This window comes from Chelonoidis abingdonii, chromosome 13, assembly GCF_003597395.2.
Source record: "Chelonoidis abingdonii isolate Lonesome George chromosome 13, CheloAbing_2.0, whole genome shotgun sequence".
Taxonomy (NCBI): domain Eukaryota; kingdom Metazoa; phylum Chordata; order Testudines; family Testudinidae; genus Chelonoidis; species Chelonoidis abingdonii.
The window spans coordinates 5,452,126-5,478,367 of record NC_133781.1 but is presented as its reverse complement, the minus strand read 5'-3'; the positions used below and the strand labels follow the sequence as shown (position 1 = coordinate 5,478,367).

Below are 26,242 nucleotides of genomic sequence, written 5' to 3'. Positions count from 1 at the left end.
GCCCCTGGAAATTTCCACTACCTGCGTCTGACGAAGTGGGTATTCACCCACGAAAGCTCACGCTCCAAAACCTCTGTTAGTCTATAAGGTGCCAGAGGATTCTCTGCTGCTTTCACAGATCCAGACTAACACGGCTACCCCTCTGATACTTGAATCCCAGTGAGAAACCTCACCTCCCTGCTAGGCCTGGCACCCTTACAAGGGAGTCTTTCCCACCTAATGGCCACACTTCATCACACAGTGCTGCCGGGGAGGCAGCATGGCCTAGTGGTTAGTGCCCTGGCCTAAGGCTTGGGAGATGTGGGTTTTACTCACAGCTCTGTCACTGAGCTGCCAGGTGAGTTTGCGTAAGTCATGTCCCCTGTCTCAGCCTCTGTTTCCCCTCCCACCCATTGTCTGTTTGTCTAGTTAGATTGTAAACCGTTCAGAGCAGCGATTGCCCCTCGCTGTATTTTGTGCCGGGCCCAGTACAATGGAAGTCAGATCTCATTTGAGGTCTGCAGGAACTACTGGGATGAAAATAGTAATAAAAATAAATATTGTGATATAAATCAGTAATAACAACAGCTTGTAACATCCCCTTCTCCAGTCTGAAGGCAGCACTCGCACATAGACTGGCCTGCAGCTCCTGTGACTTAAACCTCACTGGTTGTTTAACAGCTTCAGATGAGTTGAAAGGTCCCTTATCTCATGAGTTATCTTTGATGCCTTCATTTTTGCCTTTTTCCACATTGCCCTAAACATTTCCTTTTATATCATTTTTCATACAGTGAACGATGCACTTACATCAGTAGCCGCAGAAGGGAGCAATCAAATAAAACCAGCACGTTATGATGAAATTAACCTGTAATTAAAATTCAGTTTGAATGATTTACGTGAGGCAATGATTCCCTACCTTGTACTCCTGGGCAGCCTCCTCTATGAGAACCACAGTGTGAGCTCTGTGAGCCTGTGATCTATCACATAACACACAGATGGGGGTTTGATCCTCTTCACAGAACAGTTTGAGAGGCTCCTGGTGTTCCATACACACACCATCCTCTCCTGCGCCTTTTGCTTTATGTAAATTCAGCTCTTTGACTATTTCTGAGACATTTGCCAGCTGCCTGTTCAGCCTGAGGTTTCTCTGTTGCACAGTTTCTCTGCACTGAGGACAGGAGAAGTCTGCATCGGATCCCTCCCAGCACTGGGCGATGCAGGCTCGGCAGAAATTGTCCCCACACTCCAGAGTGACAGGTTCTCTGAAATACTCCAGACAGATGGGACAAGTCACTTCTTCCCAGAGATTTTCCATGGGGTTCTCCGCAGCCATGGCTCCCTCTGGGCAGTGTGACTAGGTTAGTTTCACTTTCCTGAGTTCAGAGACTCACCCTGCCTGCAGCAGCAACTGGGCGTTTCTCTTCCTGTCACTGATTTTTGCTATTTGCTGAGCTGGATGGAGCCAGTTGTTGACATTACAACCCAGGAAGCCTTTGCGAAAAATGTGCCAATAAGGCTCTGACTGTCCCGTTACTAAAACTCAGTGGGGGTGTTTTGGTTGCTTACTCCCAGCACCAAAGGGAAGGGTGGATGGGAAATCAGGACTCTGAGACTGACAGTCCTCAGGAACAATGGGGAGAGGCTAATGCTTCAGGTTAGCCTGATTGACAGGGTGGGCAGGCTAATCAGGGAGTCAGGAGGCCAGGGGAGTCCCATCTTCCATGGGAGCTGGAATTGCTTGGGTCAGACAGAGTGGGGCCGAGCTAAGGAGAAAGCAGGGGCTGGGGAGCAGACCCTTGCGAGATCCAGAGGGGCCAGAAAAGCAGCTCAGGAAGCAGGTCAGAGCTGGGAGCAGAGCTACAGCAACCGGGGGGGAGGGGCAGGGGGAGAGGTGGGCGAAGAAGCAGCTCAGGGAGCTGGAGGCAGAACAGCAGCAGCAGCCATGGTGAGGCGGAGTGGAGCTGGGTGCGGTGAGCAGCTGGAGAGGGTGAGGGGGACCCTTGCCAGTGGGCCCAGCGCAGGGAGACTCCCCAACCAAGCGGCTCTGCAGGCTGGACTTGGAGGGGGATCATAACCCTGACAGGGTGGGGCGACGCTGGGAAGACAAGTCCTGCCACCTAGAGCCTGAGAGCATGTGGCCACCTCTAGAGCAAGTATCCAAGCCACAGCGTCCCTGCAGCACAGCCAGGGGTTGGGCAGGAGGCCTGGGACTTGTGAGGAACAAACTGAACTTCCCTTACATTCCAGAGAGGCTGGTTGTGATGTCCCTGTGCCACAGAGCAGGGTGATGTGTTTTCTTGTAACCTTTCCCATTTTTTCCTTATTTTTTTAAATTGGTTGCTGTTTAATAAATTGTATTTGCTTTGAACTGTATGTAATGATCAGTGGGTCAGGGAAGCATCCAGTGCAGAGAGAACACCCTGGAGTGAGGGCGCCCTAGACCCTGCCCTAAGTGACCACAACAAAGTTGGGGGTCGAGCCCCCCAGGAATCCTGGGCCCAGCCTTGTTAGGGTTACAAGGACTCTGCCACATGGGAAAGTGGAGGGAGAGCCCTCGAGATCAGGCAGGCTTCTGGTTAAAGGAAATGAGAGGGAAGACTCTGATCCTTTTTGTAGCTCACTTCACCTGAGTAGTGTATAAGCCAGGAAAGTTTCCCACAGTAGTGGGACCATTCCCCCACTTACATCTGCAAGCCCCTGAGCTGGTAGGTCACTGGGGCTTCACCCAGGAGTCAGTGCCCAGCTGGGATGCTGAGCTTGCAGGGCCAGGGTTTGTCTGTCTAAGGAGTGATACCAAAGTCACAAGCTAAAAATTGGGTTAAGCTGGAAGGCCTGATTCTCATTTATACTAAGGCTTCTTTGGCAGTGTGCAGGAGCCTTAATGCTAGCAGTATACCCAACTGTCATGCTTTCATCATGTGGTTCATGATATTTCATGTGTTTTCTAAAGCCCCAGCTCCTAGAATCAAGCGATGAGGTGAGACTCCTGCCTTTCATTTTCTAAGCAAAAATTTCTAGACCTTGTGGCTGCAGAGAAAAATTTGAAAATATGGCCCAACTGCAACCTAAAAGTCTGAGAAATAAGAACGAAAATAAAAAGAACCCAACAATGATTATGAACTAGTATTTTGGTTTTTAAATTTCATTATTTTAAGGTAATTTCATCATTTGGGGGGTGGGGGGCTGACTCCTAGGGTGACCAGATGTCCCAATTTTATAGGGACAGTACCATTATTTTGGACATTTTCTTATATTGGCTCCTATTACCCCCCACCCCCGGTCCCAATTTTTCACACTTGTTGTCTGGTCACCCTACTGACTCAGCTATCCATGGCAAGTCCCCTAAAGGAGCGCCATCATTTTGTCTAAAACAGCACAGGCAGTAGAAAGGGAAATAGAGATGGCAAGCCATGGAAATGCACTTGGAGCTGGGCTGTGGCCCCAAGCAACAAATGAGCACAGCCCCCCTGAACTGGGGCTGAACTCAAAAGATAAAGGAGAATGTTCACTTTTATATTTAGGTCCTTAGAAACTTAGCTGGAGAAGACAGGCTTGAAAACACAAACTGACTAATGCTAATCCAGGATTGCCAGCACCAAGAGTTCAGAATTCTTGAGACTGGCTGCAGGCATCAGGAGAATTATTTTCCTAAAATCATCACACACTGAACTTCTAATTTGTTTGAATGTGAGGGGTGAGTTTCACTCTGATCGTGTGAGTTTGTCTGTTCATTTGTTTGTTGTGTGCTTGCTGCTTACCGTGAACTTGCGTGATTGAAGTTTATAAAAATATAAGAACATAAGAACGACAAGATAGCGTCAGACCAAAGGTCCATCCGGCCTAGTATCCTATCTTCCAACAGTGGCCAATGCAAAGTGCTTCAGAGGGAATGAACAGAACAGGTAATCATATGGAGGAGGGATAGCTCAGTGGTTTGAGCATTGACCTGGTAAATCTAGGGTTGTGAGTTCAGTCCTTGAGGGGGTCATTTAGGGAACTGGGGTAAAAATCTGTCTGGGGATTGGTCCTGCTTTGGACTAGATGACCTCCTGAGGTTCCTTCCAACCCTGATATTCTATGATTCAAGTGATCCACCTCAGGTCACGCATTCCCAGTCTCTGGTGAACAGAGGTTAGGGACACCACCTCTGCCCATAGTATAGTGTCTGTTTGAGGGGCTGTGTGCTGAGCCTAGTGACCTGCTAGGCAAGGCTGGGGCTTCTTAATGAGACTCTAGTTTGCCATCCTTTGATCACTAATCCCTTAACAAAGGGGAATGGCTAACTCAGGGAGAACAGGGGTTTAAAAAGCCAGCTGTTAAGTGACCAGAGGAGCTAGTGAGGGAGTGTGAAAGCCATTCTCTAAACTCATTCTCTACACTTAGGCCAATAAACAACCCACATAAAAAAAAAACCAAAAAGCTACAGGAGTAAGAAGAATTCAGGCAGCCATCCAGCAGCAGAGAGGGGGCTGTCCAGTTGATTGAACTGAATGCACATGTATGATTACCCGCATTGTGGTGTATATGCACATTGGGCGCAAGCAGCTCATGGCCCTCACAGACTGAGTATGGGCACTTCAGGCCAGAGTCTGGGTGCCAGTTTTGGTTGGATGTATTCTTGGAGGTTCCATCACATGACATCATCTTTAATTAAAGATTTATCTTTAATTCCTGGAGACTCCAGGACAACTTTGGAGGGTTGGCAGCCCTAGGCCAGAGTGGTTGAACTGGAGGAGCTAAGGGAGACAGACAGGTGCACAAAAGAGACTTTCTGGGACAAAGTGGAGCAGTCCCACCCATAGTCTGACAGCCTCTGGGCTGTTGTGGAGGAGGAAATTTGTGGGGAAGTAGGACATCAAGCTGGAGCTGAGGGAAACAGATGGTGTCAGGGTATCCTCTCGCACTGACGATACTCCTCCAGGAGATGGAATCCCAGTTATTAGGAAGAGACAGGAAATGACAATGGTGATTCTATCATTAGAAGTATAAATAGCTGGGTGTGTGATGACTGGGATAGCCACAATGTGAATTGCCTACCAGTTGAGAAGGTGGCTGATCGCTCCACACCTCTAGACAGATGTATATGCAATGTTGGGGAGGAGCCTGTGGTTGTCGTACAACTCGATGCCACTGGCATAGGGAAAGGTAGGAGAAACATCCTGGAAGCCAAATCTAGGCTGTTAGGAAAGTCAAGAACCTCCATGGTAGCATTGGAAGGTCTGAGGCCTTCTTTTGCAGTAAAAACAACAGCTGTGAGCTAAGTTGTAGAGAGTCACATCTTCACCTTCCATCTGTTGCACCAAAACAATGTAATATGGGACTGTTAAGAAGCACTCCGGTCCTAATAGTACTCACCATCACCAGATAAAGAAAGAGATCTTAAGATGTTTAAAGAAAACTTTGTCTGATAGCATTCTGTCCGGCATTGATAAGTTGTGACTGTGAAATCTGTTCTTTTTTGTTTTGCCTTTATAGCCCCTACTTCTCTATTGTTTATCTGTCTGATTCTTTAATTGTTTCTGTCTGCTATGTAATTGTTTCACAATATTTGAATTAACTCTTGTGTATAAAAGGTGGTAGCCTAGGGTTTGTGAAAAATACTGTTTTGTAGTACTTTAGTTTAAACTGATTGGTTATGGTACAGCTAAGTAGGACCTAGGTTTTAACTATATAAACTGCAGTCCAAAAATAAGTTCTTTAGCAATGCAATTCCATTACACAGTCCAAGACCAAAGCCGCCAGAACTTGATAACCTAAACGACCATTCCATGCAGAAGCCAAAGACAGAGCTTCCAGGTGATTCAATCCTGACTGCCCCTGGTTCCAGACTGGATGGGCTTGGTTGAGGCACAAACGGGCAGAACGCTGCTGACTTTGGGGACAATCAGAAAACTGAAAAAGCCCAATTTCCATTAAAGTCAGGCCCACAGAGGCCCAGGATGATGTGGGCAGAGGAATCTCTAGCTCCCCCTGCTTCTGTCTATATGTATGACAGGTAGCTGCTAAGAGGGTTCGCACACTGCATTGCTTATGTAGGCTGAGCTGTATGACCAGCTGGGCCCTTCTCCCCTAATACAACCCATCACCGCAGCCAGGCCCCTTACCCTCACTATGCCTAGTTCCCCCATCACCCCAAGCCAGTCCCCTCACCCCCACTGTGTCCCAGATGCCCTCCAACCATGCCCCTCACCCCCATTCTGATCAGCCATCACAGCCATGCCCTTAAGCCCCTACTCCAATCAACATCCCCATAGGTGGGTTTTGCCTCACACTGTCCAAGCCCCCTGTCTGGAGCCTTCATTCCTTCCCTACTCTGGCCAGCACCGCAAGCTGGGCCCCTAACCTCCCCTGCACCCCAGCCAGCTGTCCTAGCCACTCTGACTACTAGACAGGGGTGATGCTGTGAATGGGGAACATGTATGCACAAGGAGCAAAAGGCTTCCCCAGATTAGATCAGGGATGCCGGTAGCTTCAGCTGACAGCCCCCAAAGAAGGAATTGCGTGGAATGAATGGACAATGCACCTCTGTCTGAAGCCTAGCAAGGAAGATATGTGGACCCCACCAGGAGAAGTTAAAATAATAAGTAAGGGAGGGAAGGCTATACTAGAGGACCTGGGCAGCTTTAGGTACCAGGAGGACGTGACTCAGTTTCCATTTCTGAGCCATGGAAGCAGACACTGGCCTTTCCTTTCTAGATTTGTCTAATATTCGGAAAGGGAATCTAGCACCTGCCTTTCAGATTTCAAAACCCTCAGCCTTCAGGAGCACTCAGGTTCAATTTGGGCCGCTGTCTGTTACTTCATTTCTCCCATGTCAAATACTGAGCCTCTAATTTTCTGTAGAGAAAGTAGGATAAAATTGAACAACAAATGCTGGCATATTCCTAATGCTAAGTAGGACCAGAATTGCTATGTTCAACCACCATTACAGTTTTGTTTTGTTTTTTAAGTTTTGGTTTCCATAAACACCATATAAAGAAGAAGACAGCAATATTGCATTGGCAAGTTCATCACAGAAACTAAAAGTACAACAGAAGAACAAAGGCACCTCAACTTTTCCTCATCATCTGGGACGGTCTTACAATATGGATCCAGATATCCTCCAGTCACACAATCTGAAAATTGTTCCACTTTACTGCAGTTCTGTAACCATGCAGGAACCAGTCCAGCCTTCTGTGCACATCCAAAACTCCTACTGAATTCAAAAGTGCCTTTCTTTTATAACCAGACCACCTGATATTTTCAGACCTTGTAAGCTAAGCAGGTTTACATGTCGTAATTGGGTCAGAGACCTCTCATAAGAAGTTAAGTGCTGCAAGAGGTGTTTCTCACATTACCTAGTGAATAATACCCTCCTGTTTACAATAGTAAACCAGTGCAGCATAATTTTAGAATGCACTGCGCTCCTAGAAATAAAGGACTTCATCTAGACTTTATACACAGCCCATTAAAGACTATGAAAAGACTCCCACTCACTTCAACAGGCTTTGAGTGGAACTGGTTATACACTGGGGTAACTCCACTGTCTTCATGGGTTCTCAGCCCCACAGCAGAGAGGGGCAGTGTGAGCTTCTTACAGAGCTGCTGCTCAAGGATGGGGAGCCTCCTGGCTCCCCAGCCTCCGAAATTATTCAGACTGCGCCTTCTGCATAAATTATGTGCTACCTGAGGGGTGCATGAGAATTGGTGGTCCCTGCTGCAAGTGATGGGCATCTCAGGTACTTAAAGCCATAGCCTGCAGTAGGGAAGTACCTAACTGCAGAGACTGCAGCTGTTTAGGGCCAGCACTGAGGACTGAGAGTCCCTAGTGTCACAAGGTTCAAGCATGCTCAGCCTTGGAATCGCCACCCCTCCCCCAGTTAGTAGATGGAGGTGTCTAAGGCTGGCCTCTGGCAATTGGCCCCATGGCCAATGGGACAATTAAGCTAGGAACAGATAAATAAACTGGAGTTAACCTCAAGGAACAGAGGTCACCAGCAAGAAAGGAATGTCAAGGGGAGCCAGGAAAGAGGTAGCAGGTCAAGTTTCCAGAGGGAGAATAGGACCAGCTGGCTGGGTAGCATGTCCAAGGTAGAAGGGAAACAAGCATGGCGAGAGGTGGTGGTGACCACGTAGTGGAATAGCATGTATATAGGAGCAGAGGGAGAAAGGCTGGTGACTTCAGGTTCCCAGATGCTAAGTGCTCATTGAGTCAGAGTGGGGAAATGGTGTTTGGAAGTGGCTTGCTCAAACGGAAGGATGGGGGCTTTGTCAGAACTGATCAGGTATCCGCTGGCTGTGGAACTTTGAGTGGAGACCAAGAACACATGCAGTGACTGATGAAATAGAGTGGTACTGGACACATGGCTACAAAACTTCTGAATGAGAAAGGAGATTAATCTGTGGAGAGATTCCCCCCCAATCACTATGAAAGTTCTGCTCACTGTGGACACTGGTAAACCCACATGTGTACAGCTCAATGAGAAAAACTAGGGACTGAGGAAAACGTGTATGGTAATACATATAGTCTTGCAGAGGTGTGTGATCAAAATTAAAAAAGTCTGAGATTCAGTATCAGGTTTACTATGGTGCCAATGGCACCGCCACACTGGCCCCACATTCAGAAGGGGCCCATAATGACCACATGGGTGCCCACACATATGTTTGGCACTGGGCCCACAAAAGGTTAATCCAGCTCTGCTTCTGTGAGGTCCCTTTGTGGTTCCAGGCCTTAATTCCTTTAGCCCAATCCAGCTAAGGACAAGTCTCACCCCAGGAGCTGTACCACTGCTAGTGACTCTCTCCAGTTTAACAAGCTTTAGTCTGTGTAGGGAGGGGAACATCCCACTGTTGCCCAGGCTGAAGCTCATGAGGAAATCTAGGGGTGACTCTTCTCCCCAGAAGAAGCCATGGCTGCTGCCACACCAGCCAAGAGTCTGCAGGAAGAAGCTCGTTGTCCCATATGTCTGGAGTTATTTAAAGACCTGCTGTGCACAGACTGCAGACAATTTCTGCTGAGCCTGCAGCACCCAGTGGACTATCAAACTGGGCCCCATATGCAAGATAAGCCAAGGAACACTTAGTTTGAGGAGCATTGTTTTTATATAGGCCTGTTTGTTAGTCTGAGATAGAATTTGGGGTTTGACGTCTGATACTTTTATATCTTTACTAACATGTAAACAAAGACACTGTGTGTTGCATTTCCCACAACCAGATGAAGCTTTAAGTACAAAGGGAAAAGTTAAGAAATAGAGCTAAAGTGCTACAGGGTATGATGGGAATGTAATAGACAAGCATATCCTGGAAGGCTGCCTGGCTCCTCTCTCAAGATAAGGTCAAGCAACCAGTCAGGAGGGGCAAGGAGAATTGGGGGGAGGCATAAGAAACACTAAAAGCCGAAGAAAAGGCTGGCCTTGGCCAGTGAACGACCTCACTCGTTATCCCTCCAATGGGGTACAAAAGGGGTGGTACTGAAGCCCCCAGACTCAAGACCCTCCAAAATGGAACTTGACCATAAGTTGTAAGGGGTGGGATGAAGGCCGTACACTATAGGTATAATTATGCCTGCTACAGAGGGCAACAGGGACACAGAGCTAGGGATATACTTGCTTGAAACTAACCCCAATAAACATTGCATTGCCTGGACTTTGGACTTCCAGACTTCTGCTTCCTGTCTGTGACAATAACCAGGGGAAGGGGTGAAGGGAAAGCCTCTAACAAGCATGCAGCGACATAGGTATGAAACAGGGACCTACGTGCCTAGACTGAGGCAGCTGTGAGCCTCCTAAATAGCAAATTTTTAGGCACCTGGGGGTTTTTAACAGAAGTGTAGATGCATATGACTGCAGCAGCTCAGTGGGGGAAGTAGGGTTGATCAGTGGCATCTAAATGTCGGGTTCAGGTACCTAAAGTGAAAGTAGCAGCCAGGCACCCAAATCTTTTTCTGGATCTACCCTAGTGCCTAACCTGCTTTAGAAACCCCACTAGGCCCCTATCTGCTTCCTTTGGTGCCTGATACCTTTAAAAATCCAGCCATAAGTCATTTTGGAAAAGATGCTTTTGAAAAAATTACCCAGAATCTAATGAGCTTTAAAAATCGGTTTAATATAATCTGGGTTCACAAGCATTAAAATACCTTAATCAGAACAGTATGGGGCTTTGAATGGTATCACTCCAGGGCAGGGACTGACAGTTGGTGCTAAATGTCTGAACAGACCCATTGTTAATGATTATCGCTAAAGCCAGCAGCAGACTGACTTTTCTCAGAAAATGTGTTCTGCACTCTAGGGGTAGGTGCTGTAATGGTAGGGAAGAACAATCTGTCTTTCACACTTACCTGAAGTTGAATACCTGCTTCAAGGGCAGAGCCTGGTTCTCTCAGCTGCCCTCTCCCCTCATCATTCCTCTTGGGGCATCACTTGGAGCTCTATCGATTTCAGGGTCACTCCTGACATTTACAAAATTATGCTGGCTGTTTTGCACATTTGGACTGTAAACTCTTTCCCTTAGGAGCTGTGTCCCATTATGTGTCTATACAGTACCTAGCACAATACAGTCCTAGTCTTCTGTGGGGCCCCTCTGCTGCTTTTTATAAATAATTATGGTATGAACTGAGAAGCGGCAGCTCCAGCCACCAGTGCTCCAAGCGTGTGCCTTGGGCAGCAGCTATGAGGGGTGCCCTGCTGGTCCCTGCAAGGGCAGCAATCAGGCAGCCTTCAGTGGCTTGCCTGTGGGAGGTCCTCCAGTCCCGCGGATTTGGTGGAAATTTGGCAGTGGGTACGCCAAAGCCACAGGACTGGCGGACCTCCCACAGGCGTGCTGCCTAATCCATGGGACCGGGGACCTCCCGCAGGCAAGCCACTGAAGGCAGCCTGCCTGCCGTGCTTGGGGCAGCAAAAAAGCTAGAGCTGTCACTGGAACTGAGACAATTATTTTGTAGCCAGAGAAGACCAAATTTGGGGAAAGTTGTGGTCTGAGGAAAAGGCCGCGAATCAAGAGAGAGAGATTCCCAAACCCAGCAATCTAGAGTCCCAGTCCGGCAAAACCTTTACATTTAATTTTACTACTGCCAATAGCCCCATTGATTCAAATGGGTCTGAGCTAGAATTAGGCAGGTGGTAAAGTTGAGAGAGGGGATCTTGGGCTGAAACCAAGCTCAGAGATCAGAATCACTTTAGCCATATTATACATATACAAAATTGTGAGTATGTTACTGGCATTTTAGCCTATGACAGGACAGAGGTGAGGTTCTATGGGTGACCTCGCTGAGCATTTTCATACCAGACCATGTTAGCATTGCTTTTACTATTAATCTCCCCTCTGAATCTGCTGGGTATTTAGTGGATAACAAAGGACACTGGGAGTGTGAGAAACTAAATTCTACACAGCACAATAAATTGTTGGGGAGACTGAGAAACTGGATTCTGCCTCCACATCCCATTCAAAACAGTCAGAGGGAAGTGAAGTCAGGGATAAAACTTCTGACAGCTGACAGAGTGGGTGAGAAGCCATGATCGATATCTGCCATGATGATATGACATCAGCTGACTACAGCCTGACCTGGTTGACATGAGACAGAACTGAGGGGGCTCGCACCCATTTTGGGAATTTTCAGCTTTTTCCTTCATTTGCCATATACACCTCTACCTTGATATAACACGACCCAATATAACATGAATTTGAATATAAAGCAGTAAAGCAGTGCTTGGAGGGGGGGCGAGTCTGCGTACTCTGGTGGATCAAAGCAAGTTCGATATAATGCGGTTTCACCTATAACATGGTAAGATTTTTTGGCTCCCAAGGACAGTGTTAAATTAAGGTACAGGTGTAGTTTCTATGCCAGCATGACTGACTCCTCACCTGAGCGGATGCCTCTTGGGATCTTCCTTTCCTTGGAGACCTGGAGATCCAGGACCCACAGCTCTTCCCATCCTTACAGCTGGGTGATCAGGTCAGGTTTGGGAATGGGGAGTCCTGATCAGGGGTGAAATCAAGCATGATGAGAGTGCACAGAGGATGGGTGGAGTATTTGTCACGAAGGAAACATCATGAGTTTAAACAGACCCCATGATTTGCTGGGAGATTGTGGAAGCTGGAGAGATGGGAACATGGTCATGGAGCCCCCTTGGGATAGGCAGATGTCTGGGGTAGGGGGAGTTGTCACATGCTCACTAGAAGTGTTCAGGATCTGTGGGCTCTGGGGGACTTGCTGAGGCACACACACAACTCTGGTGTTAAACCCCTGCCTGTGTCTGAACCTCCAGAGCCCTCCTCACTGATGGAGCTAGTCCCATGAAGGGAGCTGCATAGAGATCCTGTGGGTAAGTGAGAATTAATGGAGACAGGATAATACACTGCTTGTGCCACCGTGAAAGCTGGAGGAATGGGAATGAATTAGCATGTCCATTAGGTTCATGACTCCCTATCCTGTTGGAGATGCATGGCTCTCACACAACAGTTGTGGATTATAGGATCGGTTCACCTCCAGCCTAACTCACCGAGGAAGCATCTGACCAGATTAGGAAATGCAGACCCCCTGGCTTCTCATAACTGAGGGGACAGAAAAGCCTTACCAAGTGAGGTCAGAATCTCGTAGTTCTGCATGATGTCCCCGTAGAGGGCTCTCTTTCTGGGGTCCGGCAGAGGCCCCTGCCCCTGCGGTGAAATACACAGCCAACTCCTCCAATGTCACTGGCATCTGAAACAGGTGCTCCCCACTCAGTCCCTGCTGCCCCAGCCACAATCTCAATAACCATGGAGGAAGAGGCACAAAAGTATGACAGCTCTAGGAGGGCCAGAGGAGCAGAGTCCCATCCCCACCCTGCTCAGAGTGGCCAGGATGCTGCAGGGAGAAGAGATAAGGTGAGAGCTCCATATCCCTCCCAGCAGATGGAAGGGTGGGGAGGGCCTTCTCATTTACCACTCACTTATTAAGCATAGGCTGACATGGGAGGTAAAGCCTAGTGCAGAGAACAGAGATAGGAATCCCAGCACCTTCCCTTTGCATTTCACTGCAGTCTCGGGCCAGTAGGTTCAGGCTCCAGCACTCTGCTCTGTTTTCCCAGCCCTGGCCAGGGGGGTTGTTTCCTGTTTCAAAAATGGGGGAATGTTCATCCCCTCTCTCGAAATAGGCCTGTGAATAAATCAAGCCCTAGACAGAGATGGGAAAACTTTTTGGCTTGAGGGCCACATCTGGGAATAGAAATTGTATGGTGGGCCATGAATACTCACAAAATTGGGGTTCGGGTGCAGGAGTGGGTGAGAGCTCTGGTTAGGGGTGTGGGCTCTGAGGTGGGGCCAGAAATGAGTTCAAGGTGCAGGGGCTCTGGGCTGAGGTGGGAGGGGGTGTGTGGAGGGGTGAGGGCTCCAGCTGGGGGTGCAGACTCTGGGCTGGAGCTGGGAGGTTTGGGGTGCAGGAGGGTGCTCCAAACTGGGATCAAGGGGTTTGACAGGCAGGAGGGGGATCAGGGCTGCAGCAGGGGGTTGGGACGCAGGGGAAGGCTCAGGGGTGCAGGCTCTGGGCAGCGCTTATCTCAAGCAGCTCCCGGAAGCAGCAGCACATCCCTTCTCCAGCTCCTACACGAAGGTGTGGCCAGGCAACTCTGCATGCTGCCCTGTCCGCAGGGACTGCCTCTGCAGCTCCCATTAGCCACAGTTCCCAGCCAATGGGAGCTGCAGGGGCAGCACTTGAGGTGGAGGCAGCATGCAGAGTGGCGCCCCATGGCAACTCCTATACGTAGGAACAGGAGGGAGCCCATACCACTGCTTCCGGGAGCTGTGTGGAGCAGCCCCGGACCCTGCTCTCTAGCTACAGCGCCAGAGCAGGACAAGCCACAGACTCCGCTCCCCAGCGAGAGCTCGAGGGCCGGATTAAAACAGCTGGCGGGCCAGATCCGGCCTGCAGGCTGTAGTTTGCCAACCCCTGTCCTAGACTGAGCATGTCTCAGCAGGTTTATCACATCCTGTCTCCCTTCCTGCCTCCCCCTCTACAACAACCCTCCCGCCCGCCAAAATCCCCTACTTGAGCTGGATCCATCACAGCCATTTCCCTTCCCCAGCCCCTAGGACGATGGGATGATCTGGAGCAAAACATGGTCATTATTCTGCAGCAAGTCAGGATGAGAAGGACAACTGGGGAGGTTTCAGAATTAGCATTAGTCCATTTCACACTCCAATTCGCCCCAGGCTCTTTCCCTGCAGACAGACACTCTAGACTCTGCCATGCTGAGAAAACCCTGTTACGTTACTACAACACAGACTTGACCCATCTCTGTGAGACTAAACCCACAAGACACTTAATCCCTCCGAGGAACAGAGCCTCTGAGCTGAATGCCAGAAAAGATCAGAATCAAAGGAGCTGCTCTGGGGGATCCCCCTGACGCTGTCCCCAGGGCAACACATCCCCCCAGCAGTGTGGGGACTAGGCAGATGTCTCTTGTCATGTCGTTTTGTAAGGTTTGATCTCTTATTGGCTTTTCCTTTCTCTGCTCCTTAATCCTAGAATATCAGGGTTGGAAGGGACCTCAGAAGCTCATCTAGTCCAACCCCCTGCTCAAACCCTCACCTTGTCCCAGGAAAGTCAGTCAGTCTGCCCCAGGATGCTGCAGGAAATTGAGCTGGAAGCCTGGAACCTCCCTCCCCACTTACTGCTTTTGCTGCTCCTTCCAGTCTCTCCCCTCTCCATGGAAGGACTGGCTACTGCCACTGCTAACAGGAGTGTGAGCCTGGGTGTGTTGTGGGCAGCAGCTCTGGGAGTCTGACACACAGGAGCAGAGATGGAGTGAGGTGGGGCTGGAACCGAACCTGAACAGTAATTTTGTTTTACTGACTGAACTTGAACTGAAATGAACAAAAAAAGGAGGGGGAGGGCCTGTTACCAGTTAACGAATAAGCATTTTTTAAGGTCAATATTTATTTTAAAAAAAACCACTAGCCAATAGGCTGGTGATGGCTCCCAAAATAGACTGCCCAAGGCTACTGAGAAGAGAAGGGGGCAGCCCACAGGAGCAGGGAGGGAGGGGAAACTTGGCAGCTGCTTGCACACCATGGGAGGCAGAAGGCGAGCCCAGAAGTAGAGGAACCATCTCTGAGGTGCCCCCCTGTGGAAGGAAGATGTGGGATGCTCCCTGGGCCCTGAAGTTCATAACAACTATTCAAGCCCAAGGATAAAGCTCACAGTTAACAACCAGACATGCTAAACCTGCAAAAACACCCACACCACCATGAAGGAATTGGACTTGTGGGCTAGTAACTTTTTTTCTTAAATCAGTTCCCAAACAGAGGCAAAGGGGGGCAACCAGGGGCAAGGTGGGGAGGAGAGTCAAAGGTGCACAGCGGGCCCAGCCTGCATGCCAGGGGATCTAGTCACAGAGTGTTGGGGTTCTTTGGGATTGGCTTGTTTTGAAATGGGATTAGTTTCTTTTTTGGCTTATTGTGAAAGTCAGGGTGCTTAACTACCATGTGAAAGTTGGCAACTGTGTCCCCAATCTTCTCCCCTTAGACAGGCCTCTGCCCACCATCCCCAACCCTGGGGCAGCTCCTCCCTCCAGTTGCCCCACTTGACGCAGACTCCAAACTCCCTTCCCCACTGAGGCCAGTCATAGGGCCCACTCTCAGCCTCCCTGGGGCACAGTCTGATACCCTCCTCCAACCCCCACATTCCATCACCAGAGCTGTTTTCTCTTCACTCTTCCTGGCAAACTACGGCAGGCTCAGATTCAGAGCCAAGTTCTGCCTGCAGTCGAATGTGTTCTTGGTGCTGCCACTGGCCCAGCCCTGCTGCCGCAGCGAGCACTGAGCTTGTGAGTAACTCTCGGAGCTCAGGGATTTCTGCCAGGATGTTACCACCTCAAGCCATGAGCTTCACCTGACAGAATAAGAATGGAGGTGAAGGTGTCACAATTGCACTGAAGTACGATACAGTGAGGACAAAGATACTTGATTATGAACAACTGACCATGGGTGACTTTATGCTGTTTGGTTAAAATGCCAGCTGGAAATATCAAGTCTCTTCTCCCTTCACTGAATCCTTACTACCATCAATGAAAAAATAAAGGAAAAAAATCTGTCTGAACTAATAACTTTCTCATTACACACATGTAACCCTTCTGCCAGGCCGAACTGATAGCAACAAAGGCTGGGTTCAGTATCCAGGGGTTCCGTTTCAATAACACAATGCAAAACCAGCTCGAGCCCCCACCCAATGACCTGGGAAAATCTTACACACACTCCTGGGTGCCTCAAAGAGGCAATACTTCCCCTCTCACAAGCATAGAGTCTCGGTGTAGCAGAAAAGGTTTAATTACATGAGATAAACAACAAGCATTAAATTGGGAAAACCTTAACTAGAGTTCATAGACCAAACCGTGAGCAAAGACCCACCCCAGGAAATTGGGCCGTGTCCTTTTCCCTGGGCTCTTGAGTCCAGCAACCCCAAAGTCACCCCAAGACTCCAAAGTCCAATACCCCAAATGTCCCTAGAGTCCAGCAATGCAAAGATCACCCACAGTCCCAAATGTCCCACAACCCAAAAGTCTGTCCCAGGTCAGACTTTCGAACTCTGAGGCTGCACTATCTGCAGAGGTCCCCCTCCCCCAACCTGGGTAGAAAGGGGCCAACTGCCCTGCCTCTCCGTGGGGTTCTGCTTCCGCCTTCTCCACGAACTGCTCCAGCTTACCAGCCGCTCCACTCTGCTCCTCCAGCCGTCCCCACAAACTGCTCTGCTCCGCTCCACCAGCTGCTCTGCTCTGCCAGCCGTATCATGATCCACTGCAGCCATCCCCGCAAACTGCTCAGCTCCACTCACTCTGTGGCTCCACAGCTGCTCCACTCCACTCTGCCAGCTGCTCTGCTCCACAGTATAGCTTCAGGCTCCCCCACTAGTTAGCACAGTACTTGGTGCTCTTAGCTCAGCAATTCCAGCTCTTTAGTGATTTCAACTCACAGTAGGGGAGCACCAGTGCTAGTACATCATTAGCCCCAAAAAAGTTCTGCTTAGTAACCTGTATCTAGATTCTTCAGGGAATCAAAAATCAACTCTGATATTCCACAGTGGAGAGAGAAGTAAGTGGAACTAGTACTTCTGGTTCACACAAGGCACTTACACCACCAGGTATAGATACCTGTCCCTAGCTTCTCTCCATTTATGGGGCAGGGGGGGAGGGCTTGGAACCCATGTCCCTTGTCTAGCAAGTGCTATTAAGTTGATAGTGAAACCCTTTATTATAAAGCAGTTTTGTAGTTCCTCATTTACTTAATCAGGGCGACACTTTATTCCTCCTGCCCCAATAACAAAGAAATTGGGGATCCCACAGCTGTGAAAGTAACCATTTTAGGCTGCCGTGGGCTATCCTAGGCGGAGTGGGTGTGCCTATGCAAACACGATCAGCCTCTGAAATTCTCTTCCACACTCGCCATAATTCACTACCAGATGTCAGGGTAGAGCTCATCCTGACTCTGCTTATACACACGATAGCAATTCCCGCTGTCAGAAGAGCACAAAGTTCAGGAAAAATTTAATTCACCAAAACATGGAAGAAAATGGAAATTCTTCAGTCAGAATAATGATGTCATAGAATCAATGTCAGACACATCTGAAATTGAAAGATGAATTGGAACTTCTTCTGAAGGCTTGTTAAATCTCTAAAAAGAAAGCAATAACTGGACCAAGAAAGGCCCAATCCTTGATTCATTTCACAGATGAGCCACAACTCGACAAGAAGAAAATCTACCAAACTACTAGGAGCATCGGAAAAAGGTCATGTCCAAGCTGTATCAACCAAAATTGTACTGGCAGTTCCAGCAACACAAGAGAGTGTTAAAAGAAAATTCCCAGGGCTCTAATGTATTCTTTCACTGCAGATGACCAATATAACAAAACAAATGTTATTTTGGGTTATCCAAACAAGTTGTGCATAAAAAATTGTGTTAATCTGATGGCACAAAAACACTGGGATAACTCATGTAAAGGTAAAGTTCAAAAACCAAAGAGCCAAAAATGAAGTTTCCATTTTAAGTTGCAGCTCCCTTTTCTGACTTTGCCTCTACTGATAGTGAAATAGTATTTAAAACAGTAACTGAACTTAATTCAGAGCAGGGTGTGGCTGTGGACATTTACCTTGTAAATGCTGAGCCCTTAGCGGGAAGTCCCCTGTCAACTTACTCCCAATGCTTGTTTGACCATTTCTAGAGAAAAGGATTCCCCACAGGGTACTGAGCGGAGCAGTCCCCTCCCCTTCTACTACCCCATGGTAGCCATTGTCTCTCTCACCATCCTCCTCCCTTCTCTGACCCTTTGTTCTCCCTTTCCAAGGGAGTCTACCCTTGCTCTCATATTCTCCCTCCAGACTCCCCACAGCCCCTCTCCCCACTGCCCCCTTTTCCTTCCCTTTATTCAAGCTCTGTTTGCCTCAGCCCCAGAATTCTCCCCGTCTCCTGTATGTATCCCTTCAGCAGCCCCACATCCCCGTGCCCCACCCCCAGCTCCCCCACACATCCCCATTCACCCCTCAATACCCTCTGGCTCTCATACCCCCTGCTGGCTCCCACCCTCCTCTGGCTCCCCACATGTTGCTGTCCCACCCCCAATCCCTCACACTCCCTGCAAACCATGGTAGCTGGCAGCCAGCTTTCCTCTGCCCAGTGCAGGGAATCAGAGCCAGCCCAGCTGGGAGCAGCCTGGGGCATCCCCCTGCCCCTGCAGACAGGCTGCACTGGGAGCAGCGCTCTGTGGGGAGGGGGGCAGGTCTCACCTTCTCTCCACGTGGGGATCTGCCTGGGAACAGGGCTCTGGGTTCCAGTAAGGGAGGGCAGGACAGGCTGGGGTCTTTGCACTGGGAGAGTCTCGGGGAGCAGTGGGAATGTTCCTCCCCCGCCTGCAGCCAGGGCTCTGTGTCCCCAGTGGCAGCAGCCAAGGTCCTGAGGTCTCGCAAAGAACATGGGTTGCACCACAGAGTCAGAGTCAATTCAGTTCCTGCTGCCAGGCTGGGTGACCCCGGGAATTGCTTCGCCCAGCGCCTCCTGGGTCCTAGCGAGATGGGTTGCAGTGGAGGCCAAGGGGACATGGCCCTCCCTCTTTTGAAAGTGGACAGGGCTGGACAGGACCCAGCCCCCTGCCCCTCCTCTATCTCCTGAGGCCAGGACACAAACTGGTGCCCTGCCTGGGTAAGAGGCCCGGGGAGCCAAGGTAGCTGTGAGGAGCCACAGACCCTCCATCTGCCTTGGATGCACCCCCATACACACACACACCCCAAGCAGCCCCTCGAGGACATCTGTCCCCCAGACCCTCCACTCAGGGCAGACGGAGGGTCTGTGGCTCCCCGGGTAGCTCTTACCATTGCCTTCTTGGGGTAAGAGCCACACAGCCAGCTGTGGGGAGCCACAGACCCTCCACCTGCCCTGGGCAGGGACATGGGCTGGGAGCTGCCTCTCAGCCCACCACCCCAATAGGTGGAGGGGCCCAGGCTGCCTGGCTCCACTCCAGCTTTGTCAGGGGACAGGGGGTTGGTCATAGAAAGGATGGGGCCTCAGTGGTCTTCCCACTTTAGGAAGAATCTCTCACCCCTGCTTCTGGTCCAGAACTTTCTGTAGCATCTGATTCAGGTGTAACTCATTGTGATGAATCAGGATCTCCCTATCAGTTTGGTTCTTTTATCTTTCTCCATTCCTGATACAGAGTAACAAATTGTGATGGATGGGGGTACACCTATCACAGATTTCCTACCTCTGCCTTTCCTCACCTTCAGGAGAGGGGTAGCAAATTCAGAAGGACTGGGACATTCCTACCAATGTCCCGACTCTCAGCTTCCCCATCCTCTATCTTTCACAATTCCTGGTCCGGAGGTCACAAGTTGTGACCGATAGAGGAATGCCTGTCACGGTTTGCTACCTTAAATCTTCCCCCATCCTCTGGTCCAGGGGCAGCAGTCTGCTATGATTGGGGGGTGCACCTGTCAGTTTGCTATTTGCCCCACCCTCTTTCCCCATCCTTTGGTCTAGATGTAACAAATTTACTTCCACAATTTGCTACCATTGTGAAATCTCTATTTTAAATTTGAGCACAAAGAAAGGTATTTTTATTATTTGGAAAGGCATTCTACAAAGTTACACTGCGGGGCTATGGTATGTAACCTCCTGAATGAAGGTATTATTTCTTTATTAGTCTCTTTCCACTGTAGATTAGGCTGCCAAGAGTAGCTCAGGAAAATGAATACTGACTTGAGGACTGACTGTTGCAAACCAGGGCACAAACTCCAAACTGGTTGTGTGTTCTGCAATTAGATTTTGCCAACGAAATATCAAGTGTTAACTCTTGAAGCACTGTAACAGCTTTACCACGGAGTTCTAGACAGTCTCCTATGTCTGTTTTGCCATCCAGGCAAGCCTACCTGGGGCCTGGTCTACATTACAAGTTTATACCGAATTTAGCAGCGTTAAACCGAATTATCCCTGCACCCATCCACACAACAAAGCCCTTTATATCGATATAAAAGGCTCTTAATACCGGTATCTGTACTCCTCCCCAACGAGGGGAGTAGCACTCAAATCGGTATTGCCATGTCAGATTAGGGTTAGTGTGGCCGCAATTCAATGGTATTGGCCTATGGGCGCTATCCCACAGTGCACCATTGTGACTGCTCTGGACAGCAATCTGAACTCAGATGCACTGGCCAGGTAGACAGGAAAATCCCCACGAACTTTTGAATTTCATTTCCTGTTTGCCAGCGTGGAGAGCTGATCAGCACAGGTGACCACGCTGAGCTCGTCAGCACAGGTAAGCATGCAGTCTGAGAACTAAAAATAAAAGAGCTCCAGCATGGACCGTATGGGAGGTACTGGATCTGATCGCTATATGGGGAGAGGATTCCGTGCTAACAGAACTCCGTTCCAAAAGACGAAATGAAAAAACATTTGAAAAAATCTCCAAGGCCACGATGGAGAGAGGCCACACCAGGGACGCAGTACAGTGCTGTGAGAAAGTTAAGGAGCTCAGACAAGCCTACCAGAAAACCAAAGAAGCAAAACAGAAGGTCCGGGGCAGGGCCGCAAACATGCTGCTTCTATGCTGAGCTGCAAGCAATTCTAGGAGGGTTTGCCGCCCCTACCCCACCCCTGACCACGGATCCCGAGGCAGGGGTAATCTCAGCCATGCCTGAGGATTCTGCGGATGGGGAAGATGAGGAGGAGGACAAGCTTGCAGAGAGCACACAGCACACCGTTCTCCCCAACAGCCAGGAGCTTTTTCCTGAGCCTGATGGAATTACCCTCCCAAGGCAGTATCCCAGACAATGAAGCCATGGAAGGGACCTCTGGTGAATGTACCTTTGTAAATATAAACCATGGTTTAAAAGCAAGTGTTTTATAATGATTAATTTTCCCTGAGGACTTGGGATCCATTCGCTGCCAGTACAGCTACTGAAAAAGTCTGTTAACATGTCTGGGGATGGAGTGGAAATCCTCTAGGACATCTCCAAGCTCTCCTGGAGGTACTCCAAAGGCTTTTGCAGAAGGTTTCTGGGCAACGCAGCCTTATTTTGTCCTCCATGGTAGGACACTTGACCACGCCATGCTAGTAGCAAGTAATCTGGTATCATTGCATGACAAAGCCTGGCAACGTATGGTCCCGGTGATTGCTGGCATTCAAGCAACATCCGTTCTTTATCTCGCTGTGTTATCCTCAGGAGAGTGATATCATTCATGGTAATCTGGTTGAAATATGGGAATTTAATTAAGGGGACAGGTGGCCATTCCGACCAGGCTGTTTGCCTGTAGCTGAAAAAAAAAAATCCTTCCCTGCAGTTAACCAAGCAGGGGGAGGACGGGGGTGGGGTGACCGACGCTGAGCTTTTTCATGTTTGGCTAGCAGGGATCTTCCCTGATACCAGCCACACAGTGTGGGGGGTGGGGGGGGAGAAGGGGTAAAGCAATCATCCCAGAGAATTGGATGGGGGCGGGGGGGAGAAGGGAGTTTGGTTTCTGCTGCTGCACTTTAACAGGAAAGCATCTGGTGGAGCTTCAGGAACGGCAGCAGGATCACAGAGTGCCGCTGCAGCCCCTGTATAACTGCCCTCCTCAAGTTCCATAGCCTCCTCACCCAGACGTGTAAGAACGTGTGGGGAGAGGCTCCGTGTACCTGCCCACTCCACCCCAGTGGACAGCCCAACCAAAAGGCTGTCATTTTGACATTTTTTTAGTGGCCTTTTCCTTCCCTCCTATCCTCCTCCCAAACTGCACCTAGGCTACCTTGTCAGTTCTCTCCCTCTTTCTATAATTAAATAGTGACTTTATTTCCATAGGAAGCAAGCTGTAATTGAAGGGAGAGAGCGGGTTGCTTACAGGGAATGAGTCAATCAAGGGAAGTGGGTTTTCATCAAGGAGAAACACACAGTCACACTGTACCCTGGCCAGTGATAAAACTGGTTTTCAAAGCTTCTCTGATGCGCACTGCTTCCTGGTGTGCTCTTCTAACCGCCCTTGTGTCTGGCTGCGTGTAATCAGGGGCCAGGTGATTTGCCTCAGCCTCCCACCCCACCATAAAAGGTCTCCCCCTTATTCTCACAGATTGTTATTACTGTTTTTTGTGTGCTCCACCATGGGGATATTGGTTTGGCTGAGGTCTTAGTGAGTCAGTAGTGTGCGCCAGCATTCTTTCAAACGTCCAAATGCACATTCTACCACCATTCTGCACTTGCTCAACCTGTAGTTGAACAGCTCCTGACTACTGTCCAGGCTGCCTGTGTATAGCTTCATGAGCCATGGCATCAAGGGGTAGGCTGGGTCCCCCAGGATAATTACAGGCATTTCAACAGCCCCAACTGTTATTTTCTGGTCTGGGAGGTAATTCCCTTGCTGCAGCCGTTTAAACGGAGTAGTGTTCCTGAAGACGTGAGCGTCATGAACCCTTCCCAGCCATCTCACATTGATGTTGGTGAAATGTTCCTTGTGATCCACCAGTGCTTGCAGCACCATTGAAAAGTACTCCTTCCAGTGGCTTGGCAGACACTATGGCAAAAGTACTGCCTTGCGGATTTATGTAAACTGTGGTGCCCTGGTGCTCTTGGTGCCACAGATAGGGATATGAGTTCCATCTATCCCCCACCACAGTTAGGAATCCCATTGCAGCAGCAAGCATCCACTATGACCTGGCAACCATTCCCAGAGGTCACTACCTTTCGTAGCAGCAGCTTAGTGATTGCTTTGGCTACTTGCATCACAGCAGCCCCCACAGTGGATTTGCCCACTCCAAATTGATTCTTGACTGACCAGTAGCTGTCTGGCATTGAGAAGCAAGTGGTGATAGCCCTCTGGAAGCTTGCAACTATGAGGGCTGCTCTCATCTTGGTATTCTGGCATTTCATGGCAGGGGAAAGCAAGTCAAAGTTCCATGAAAGTGCCTTTATGCATGCAAAAGTTTCATAGCCCCTGGGAATCATCCCAGACCTGCAACACTATGCGGTCCCACCATTCTGTGCTTGTTTCCTGGTCCCAAAATCGACGTTCAGTGGCTAGAACCTGCCCCATTACCAGCATGATCTTCAACGTGCCAGGGCCCGTTGTTTCTGAGAATTCTGTGTCCATGTCCTCATCACTCTCATTGCCGCTCTGCTGTAGTCACCTCCTCCTCACCTGGTTTTGCAGGTCCTGGTTCACCATAGACTGCACAAGAATGTGTGAGGTGTTTACAATGTCCATGATTGCTGTCTTGAGCTGAGCAGGCTCCATGCTTGCCAAGGTATGGCATCTGCACAGTTCACCAAGGAAAAAAGGTGCAAAACAGTTGTCTGCTGCTGCTTTCATGGAGGGAGAGGTGAGGCTGTACTCAGAACCACCAGTGACAATGCTTTTTGCCCCATCAGGTACTGGGATCTCAACTCATAATTCCAATGGGCAGGAGAGACTGCGGGAACTATGGGATAGCTACCCACAGTGCAACGCTTTGATGCTAGCCTCGGTACATGGATGCACACCTCCGAATCAATGTGCTTAGTGTGGCCGCATGAACTCAACTTTATACAAGCTATTTCAAAAAACCAGTCTCTGTAAAACAGGAATAATCCTGTAGTATAGACATACCCTTTGTGACAGATGGTCTGTTATGTGAAAAATCATAATATTCTAGTTTCTCCCAGTCCAAAGGAGGAGAAGTCATTTACATGTCAGATCTCATACCAAAAACACTTGTAACCAATTCCATGATAAGTTAGCTAAGGAATTATTGACTAAGAGAAGGAAATGAGAGTTATTTAAAAAAGGTTAAAGCAGACAAATGTACACACACAAATGAGTTACAATAGAAGCTTCTATTACCTTTTGAAAATTTACTATGATAAGCAAGCTCTGTATGTCCTTTTGGACAGTGCTTCTCAAAGTGATGGTCCACGGACCATGTCGGTCCGTGAGCCATCGGCTGCTGCTCTGCAGCAAGTTTCCTCATAAGAACATCGAATAGGATAATATGGCACTGGTCCCTGGCACATTGGGAAAAAAATTGCTGGTCCCCCACATCAGATAGCTTGAGAAGCACTGCTTTAGGACTGCCCAAACTGAGCAGCTGTAGCTCTCACTTTGTGCCTAAAAACATCTTCCCTCCCCGCCCAGGGCCGGTTTTAGGCCTATTACACCAATTCCCCCTGAATTGGGCCCCGCACCTAAGAGGGCCCTGTGCCCAGTGAGAATCCTTTCCCTGGCTAGAGGCGTGTTTTTAATTTTTACTCACCTGGCAGTGGTCTGAGTCTTCGGTGCCACTTTGGCGGCGGGTCCTTCAGTGCTGCCGAAGACCTGGAGTGAGTGAAGGACCCACTGCTGAAGTGCTGCCGAAGACTTGGAGCACTGCCTGGTGAGTACAAGCCCCACGTGTGTGGTTTTTTTTAAAGTCATCCCTGCCACAGCCCTGAATTGGGCCCCGCACTTCCTAAAGTTGGCCCTGTCCCCACCAGCATCGAGATCATTCTGGCCAGGCATTGTTATTCCCTCTCCCCAGAGTTCAAACTGATGGAATGAGTGTTTGCTTCCCCACACACACCCATGAAGAGGAGCCTGGTAGCCCAATCAACTGAGACTTTTGTCCACAATAGCTTGTCTGATGGCTGTAAATCTGTTTGTGTCAGGCAGAAGATGACACCTCCTGTGATACACTAGTATTTCACACTTGGTAATGCTGCCCTCCTGATTGTAGGGTTTTCCCACTTTCAAATACTTTTATACACATTTAAGTATCTGCTTCGTAACTATAAAAATAGGATGAAGGTGTTAAGTGAGTTATGAAATGCTGCATCAAAGTCCAAACACTGAACACATCTCTATAAATCTAATGCCTATTTTAAACACCACCACCACCAGGTAGGTGAGCCAGATTGATTCCCAACCATGCATTTGTCTGTATTCAGTGAGGCCAGGAGGCCTTGGCTGATTCTGGCACCTAGCCTACCAGCATCACACAGGACACACAGTTTGTGTAGTAAACAAACATTTAATGCACATGTAACCCTCCTGGCTCCCTGAGTTGGCAGCAACAAGGGCCAGGTTCAGTATCCAGGAGTTCTGTTTCAATAACAATGCAAAACCGGCTCACGCTCCCACCCAGTGACCTGGGACAATTACATACCACCCCCCAGGGTGCCTCTAGGAGGCAATACTTCCCCACTCGCAAGCACGGAGTCCGAGTATAGCAAAATCCTTTTAATCAAGGAGGGAAACAATGCAGCATTACGTTGGAGAAACACCACAAACAGGATTATAATACAAACCATAAGCAAAAACAAAAAACAAACCACCTCCAAGTACATTTGGCAATGTCCTTTCCCCCTCAGGGTCTTAAGTCCAAATCATCCCAAAGTCCAACAACCCCAAACGTCTGTCCCTGGTCAGTGCCACCCCAGAGATCAAAAGTTTATCTGCGGAGTATTACCCCCCCAGCCTGGGTGGGAATGGAGGGGCACACGGGATGTAAAGGGGCACCTTACATGGGCCAAGGCCAACTGCCCCACCTCTCCATGGAGATCTGCAGCAGCCTTCACCACAAACAGCTCTGCCCCACTCCACTCCTCCAGCTGTCCCCGTAAACTGCTCCGCTCCACTCCAATCACTGTTCCGTGGGATGGTTGGAGTGGCCCACACACTGCTTCACTCCACAAGCGGTCCCATGAACTACTCCAGCTGTCCCCACAAATGGCTCAGCTCCTCTCCAACCATTCTGTAAACTGCTTTGCGAGCTATTTAGCAATATATCTTCAGGCTCCACTAGTTAACACAGCACTCAGTGATTTCAGCTCTTAGTAGGGGAGCCCCA

The 26,242-nt window shown here is 49.2% G+C and overlaps 1 protein-coding gene and 1 long non-coding RNA gene across 2 annotated transcripts in view; both read right to left on the bottom strand.

Moving 5' to 3' along the window:
- The window catches only part of LOC116815547 (zinc finger protein RFP-like), an 18,308-nt gene extending 16,789 nt beyond the window's left edge, over positions 1-1,519 (bottom strand). The window contains exon 1 of the mRNA XM_032763993.2: positions 896-1,519. Within this exon, the coding sequence (XP_032619884.1) occupies positions 896-1,312 (417 nt within the window). The 5' untranslated portion in view covers positions 1,313-1,519. The remainder of the gene's footprint in view (positions 1-895) is intronic.
- The window catches only part of LOC142047690 (uncharacterized), a 459,131-nt gene that overhangs the window by 165,719 nt on the left and 267,170 nt on the right, over positions 1-26,242 (bottom strand). The window lies entirely within an intron of this gene.